Here is a 7,005-nt window from a genome sequence, read left to right as displayed (position 1 = left end):
CCTCCATTGGTCAGTGAATGTCCACTGAGTTGTAAATCAGAGGGGGAGAAACAAAGGGAACAGCTCACTCCACCATGTTTCTGATGTCACTCTCTATACTAGATTTTCTTTTTCCAATCATTTGTTGCAAGATACTTAGGTTCCCATGTCTTGGCTATTGTATATAATGTTGCAATAAACATTGGAGCACAAATATCTCTCCAAGATTTCATCTCCTTAGGTGTATTTCCAGAAGTGGGAATGCTGGATCATATGGTAGTTCTAGTTTTATGTTTTTTAAATAAATATGTAATATAAATATAAAAACTATAATATAGTTTTATATTTTTGAGGAAATTCATACTTTTTTTCCATAATGACTATACCATTTTACATTCCCATCAACCGTGTGTCAGGCTTCCATTTTCCCCACATCTTTGCCAACAGTTGTTATCTCTTGTCTTTTTGTTGAGGGCCATTCTAACAAATGCGAGGTGATATCCCTTTATAGTAATGCTATAGTGATTAGTGATGCTAACCATGCTTTCATGTACCTGTTGCCATTTGTATGTCTTCTTTATAAAAATGTCTATTCTGCTGCTCAGCCCAATTTTTAACTTCACTGCTTATGTGTTTCTTATTGAGTTTATGAGTTCTTTATATATTTTGGAGATTAACCTTTTATCAGATAAATGGTTTGCAATTATCCCAATCAATAGGTAGAAGTTTCAGTTTGTTGATGGCTTATTTTGCTGTGTGTAAGTTTTTAGTTTGATATATACTCCCTCACTAATTTTTGTTACTCTTACTTGTCTTTTTGGTGTAATTTCTGCTAAGACCAATGTCAAGAAGTTTTTCCCCCGTTATTTTCTTCTAGGAGTTTCATGACTTCAGGTCTTATGTTTAAGTTGTTGATTCATTTCAAGTTAATTTTTGTGAGTGATGTCAGATAGTGTCCAATTTGATTCTTCTGCATGTGGTTATGCAATATTTCTGACACCATTTATTAAGAGACTATCCTTTTTGAGTACTCTTGGCTATTTTTTCCAAATATAAGCTGACTGTATACATGAAGGTTTATTTCTGGGCTCTTGATTCTGTTCCACTGGTCTATGTGTGATTTTATGCCAGTACCACACAGTTTTGATTACTATAGCTTTGTAATATAGTTTGAAATCAGGAAGTGTCATGCCTCCTTTGGTGGTGTCCAGAAACCATTTCAGGCTTTCTGAGGAGTTAGGTCAGATCACAGAGACAGGCTGCTTAGAGGTCAACCCTTGGGTAACAGTTGGGAAAGCATTCAGTCAAGACCCTTCCAGGAAGAATGTGGGAGCCTTGTTTTTGCATCCTCCTTCTCGTCTGAGCCTAGGGGAAGAGCCATAGTAACTGCTTGCCTATCCATTTAAAAGTGGCCTTTTTGCTTTCTGTGGTACTAGAGGTCTCACAAATGCCAAGCCCTGTTGGCTCTCACAGCTACATGATTTTGAAGCCAGTCCCTCAGGTTTTCCATAAAAGTTGTGGCCCTACATGTGTGGCCCAAAGCCTTCACACCCCAAGGATAAGCTGAGAGCACTGGATTCTCACCAGGTTCTATTGTGCTGTACCAGAAGTGGTGTTTTGTGGTGTGACTGTATCTCAGCTTTTCCTACCTGTGGGGTGTGGGTAGTTTTTCAGTCTCCTGATAAGCAAGAGTCACTCAATCAGTTTCTGGATTTCTCTCACAGGGAATTGATTTTGTGTACCTGTATAGTCAATGTATTCCTGGAAGGTGGGCGGTTAGGAATATCGTCTGCTGCCATATTGCTTATGTCAGTGAGAATTCATTTACTAATTTTAAACTTTTTACAAAGTTAATATTAAGGCAAATTCACTTAATACACGGTTTTGGGAAACATAAAGGAGTGATAAAAAGATGCATTAGAATTCTATGAAAATGCTCGTTTTGTAGGACAAAATAATGAAATAGTGGACGTCAAAAACTGCCTGCATCAATGCAATATCTCTCTCCATGGTCACACTGCCTCATCTTTTTCTTTATATTTTCTCACTTCTATCTATTTTATAAGGATACATGTGATTATTCTTGCACCCTGGAGAATAACCAGGGTAAGTGCATTCTGTGCAGAGATCCTTTTTCCAAATAACTAACATTCATCCTTTTATCATATAAGTTAATCACAAATTAGAGGGATTAACACGTAGACATATTGTATTGAGGGCCACAATTGCACTCACTATAGACGTCCTCTGGTTGACTCCATCAAAAGATCTATTATCATCTGAACCAGGGAAGGATGGTTTTCTGTCTCTAGCCATCCTGATCAAGTTTGACACCTATATATGCTGCCGCCAACTTGTGAAATTGAGAACCATGCCTAGGACTAAGCTACCACATGGGGAAATGAATGAGCCAAACTCTCCTGTTCTTGTAGATGCTCTATCTCTGAGGTGCTTGTAATGACAGACAGCTCTCTTTATTGTTTGACTGTATTAGAGATAGGAATTTTTTCTGGTTATAACTGTATGCTTCCTTACTGATAATGTTAAAACATCTCATAGTTATCTGAAACCATGGAGATGATATAATTATGCCAAATTTATAGATAATAAAACTAAGAATAATGGATACTAGTGTTGAATCAAAGGGATATGGCTTACCAGTGACTGGTCTCAGCAGTTACTGAATTGCTGTATGAAAGGTAAGCTCCATGCCCTGCTGTAGGCTCAACTTTGGAATTAAATTGACGTGTTGTTATCATGGGAACATGTGGAAGCCAGTTCTGTATATACGACAGTCATCCTTCCTGATTCCATTCTTTCTCTGCATTATCCATTTTCTAAGTTTTTCCTTCTTCTGAGAGTCATCAACAAAAATGTTACTAAAACTTTAACCACTGCCCCAGGTTATTTTTATGTGAAACCTGAGACAAGGGATTGAAGTAAGAATGAAAATCATCTGTCAAACAACACAGAACTACACAAAAGAAAAGTCAAGTTTCAATGTCAAGTTAAAATGTATTTGGCCATTATGTTATCTAGCCATTTTAGAATAATCTGGTGACAGAAGAATTAGACTCAAAAAAGATATAGTCTTCCATGTACCACAAAAAGACCTGAAGTGTGAAATGGTTGATGGGCTGGAGCCCAGCAGCTCCACTGACTTCTTTCATAGATGGGTACTTACTCTTTCAAATATTGAGAGTTCAAGAATGTATAAAGAAGTTGAAACATGATTATGTACACCTGAAATTTATATAATGTCAGATACCAATGTTGCCTCAATAAAACATTAAAAATAAAAAAAGAATGAAAGTGGACCCCCAACTTACACCTGTCACAAAAGTCAACTCAGAATGGATTTAAGACTTAAATGTAAAATCTGAAACTAAAACTCTTAGAAGAAAATGTAGGGGGTAAGTTCTCTGAGATTGGTTTTGGCAATGATATTTTTGGAATTGACATCAAAAACAAAGGCAGCAAAGAAAAATAAATGGGTAAGACTACCTCAAACTAAAAATATTTTGCGTAGGAAAGGAAACCATTAACAAAATGACCTTAATTTAACAAATTCCTTCTTTGCAGATTCATATTGGCTGATTGCCTCACCCTGAGAGACAAAGAGAATGGTACACTTTTCTCTCTACTTCTTTAAATTTTTTTTTGTATATGTAAGGTAAGCAACATGATGATTTGATATACGTACATAAGGAAATTTTTGCTAGAGTTACGTGAATTGACATCTCTATATCAGCACATAATTACATTTTCTTGTTGTAGTAAAAGCACCTGAAATCTAACTGATTAGTCTCTTGGCTATGATGAAACCCTTGTTTAATTCCTTCCCTGGTCTTATCCTCTTTCTGTCACTCACAGTTGTCCTAAGAACATTCCCCTCAAAATCACATAGAAAGAATCCCTTACTCAAGTTCTACTTCAGTGGAACATGACCAAATAATCAAGTGCAGGGAGTTCACATAAACTTTCAAAAATCTCAATGTTAGAGAAGACCAAAGTCAGTTTTCAAACCTCATTTGAATTATCCTTGTTATTTGGTATTTAACCATTACAGCTTAAGAACTTGGTGAAGGAAGAGTCAGACATTCAGATTCACCCAGGTTTTTTTGTAATGTGACTCATTCTCAAGGGCCAAGTCCAAGACAGACAATGCAATAGCAAAAATAGAAATGTTCCTCAGATTAGTTTCTTCAAGGCTTCATTCATGTCCCTGTTCCTCAGGCTATAGATAAAGGGGTTCAACATTGGAGGGACCACAGTGTACATCACTGAGGCTATTGCAGTCTTTTTGGAAGAGTGGGTAACTGCAGAACTAATGTACACACCAAAGGCGGTGCCATAGAATAAGGAAACAACCAAGAGATGAGATCCACAGGTAGAAAAGGCTTTATATTTTCCCCCAGTTGATGGTATTCTCAGAATGGAAGAGACAATTTGAGTGTAAGAAAAAACAATCCCAAGGAGAGGAACACCACCCAATATGCTAGTCACTAAATATACTAGGGTGTTATTGATGAGAGTATCAGAACAGGCAATCTTGATGACCTGAGCAAGTTCACAGAAGAAATGAGGGATTTCCAGGTCTGTGCAGAAGGACAGTCGTAACACCATCAGACTGTGGAGGAGTGCATCTGCAATGCTAATGATCAGAGAGAGTAGAATAAGCAGGCCACAGAGGCATGGGTTCATGATGACTCTGTACGTCAGTGGATGGCAGATGGCCACATAACGGTCATAAGCCATTGCTGCAAGAAGAAAATTTTCCAAGCCTGCAAAAAATAGAACGAAGCCCACCTGAGTGAGACAGTCAGTGTAACTGATGGATTTGCTCTGTCTTTGGATGTTCACAAGAAGCTTGAGGACCGTGGTGGTGCTGAAACAGATGTCATTGAAGGAGAGTTGGGAGAGGAAGAAGTACATGGGTGTGTGGAGGTGGAAGTCATAGCAGATGGCCAGGATGATAAGCAGATTTCCAAGCAGAGTGATCAGGTATATGGTCAGGAAAAGTCCAAAGATAAAGGACTGCAGTTCTGGATCCTCGGAGAGACCCAGGAGGAGGAATTCTGCCACATTTGTTTGGTTTTCTGCTTCCATGTTGTTGATGAATCTGATGGGAAAATATAGGTGAGAAAGCCCATAACAGATGTACAAGAACCCCTTATTTTAGAAATCCCTGGCACCTCTATTATGAATTGAAGTGAACATTATTCATCTTTCCCTTTCTCTTCTGCCCCTCTGTGTCTCTTCCTTCCTCAAACTCTATTGTTTCTGTCCTCTCTCCTACACTACCCAACTACCCAAATCTTACTTACTCGATTCCTACATAGTGCCAGCTAATAGAAACAAAATACAAAGCAACATATACCCTTTTCCTTGAGAATTCTCAAAAGCTTCAAATTAGCAAGCAGGAAAATCACAACCAATCATATTAAAAGTGAGTTTTAAAGCATACTTTCTCAAACTGTACTTGCATCAGAATCAGCTGGTGGGTTTGTTAAAACCTGTATTGTTAGGCCCCACATTGAGAATATGAAATTCAGGAGATTATACATGGGGCTGAAAATTTGCCTTTCTAACAAATTTCCAAATGGTGCTTCTGGTTGGGTTTTACCTGAGGACCACTGTTGTAGAATACGGTTCATTGTGGGAATGGAAAATCAACTGGTCCACAGGTTAGAGCTGAACGAGCACAATTATTGAGGAAACTGATGGCCTGACTCATCAATGCTCTGCAGATTTATGTGTCTGTGAGTTTAAGTCCATGACTCAATTAAACCTCTTCATTTTCAATAGGTCATCAAAATCTGTCCTTTTTATTTCCTGTTTATATTTCACTGTCTCAACATTGGGTTCTTATCACAAAACCCTTGCTATGATCATTGCAATTAATAATGATATTAGCAGATACCACAAAATAATTATAATAATTACCATAAACTGCTCCCGCTGCCATTTGCACTTAAGGCATTCTGTTGCCAGTCACAGTTGTCAGCACTTTTTATCATACTAACTATTTTTATGCTCTCTAGTGACCTATGAATCAAGTGCTCCTACCATCCTCTTGTTTACCTGTGACTTCATGTAAATATAAAGTTCAAGGGAAGTGAAGATTTGAATATAAAATACTTGACACTTTAGTAAGAGGTGGTGAAGGGATTCCAGACTTTGGAGCTGAACTCATACCACCATGCGATGCAAATACTAAGCAGTACAGATTTAAGTCTCCTGAAGGGCTGATCAGATTCACTTAATTGCCTTTTGAAACTTCCACCTGAAGAAAGCCACACATGATTTCCCTGATTTTTAAGGTCTTCTCATCTCTGGCCACATAGGTAGTGTCTAGCAGGTGACAGCATCAGAACAGGATCCATATCATAACCTGAGATCAAGATTAGAATATGCTCCTTGAAACCTTAACCTATTACATCAATGTGATTCTATTTTCTCCCAATATTAGAATATTAAAGCAGTCTCATAAAGCAATACATAACACATCTCCTTTTTTTTCAAAATGAAGAATTGGAGGGAGGTTGAAATATATGGGGTCTTGAAATTAATGACAAAAAATTAAAAAGCAACAATTTGTTAGTGTGTCCAGAGCAGAATCCTGAGATGCAAAAGATGGAATCTACCAACACCTATGCCCAGGCTTCTTGGCAGTGTTGCTACAGTAGTAGGAAGACGGAGAAAATTGACAACTTAGCCAAAGAGGGAAAAAGAGAATTGAGAATGGTATATCTAGATACTTGAAATGCATTGATAGTTGAGGGACTTAAAAAATTTGATCAATATAAATCAGAGCCCAGCACCTGATGAGTATGAAGTACTTGTGAATTAAGATGGTCACAACTATTGGATGAGAAAATGATACCTTATTTTGGAAATTACTTACTTTTCTCAGCACAAATACATACGCCCCCACAGCAGTGTATGAAATAAATACGTGCACACTCTTTTCTGTTTAATTTCCAATCATGTTTTTACAAGCAAAGCAATAAAAATACAACATAC

General features: G+C 37.6%; 1 protein-coding gene across 1 annotated transcript; it reads right to left on the bottom strand.

Annotated features, from left to right (window-relative positions):
* Nucleotides 1-4,170: 4,170 nt before the first annotated feature.
* Nucleotides 4,171-5,088, bottom strand: LOC124232358 (olfactory receptor 7G3-like). The gene has a single exon (XM_046649312.1). It carries the CDS (start codon nt 5,086-5,088, stop codon nt 4,171-4,173), a length of 918 nt encoding a protein of 305 aa, XP_046505268.1.
* Nucleotides 5,089-7,005: the final 1,917 nt, after the last annotated feature.

This window comes from Equus quagga, unplaced genomic scaffold (genome assembly GCF_021613505.1).
Source record: "Equus quagga isolate Etosha38 unplaced genomic scaffold, UCLA_HA_Equagga_1.0 HiC_scaffold_5056_RagTag, whole genome shotgun sequence".
NCBI lineage: Eukaryota > Metazoa > Chordata > Mammalia > Perissodactyla > Equidae > Equus > Equus quagga.
This window is presented reverse-complemented; position numbering and strand designations above follow the sequence as displayed.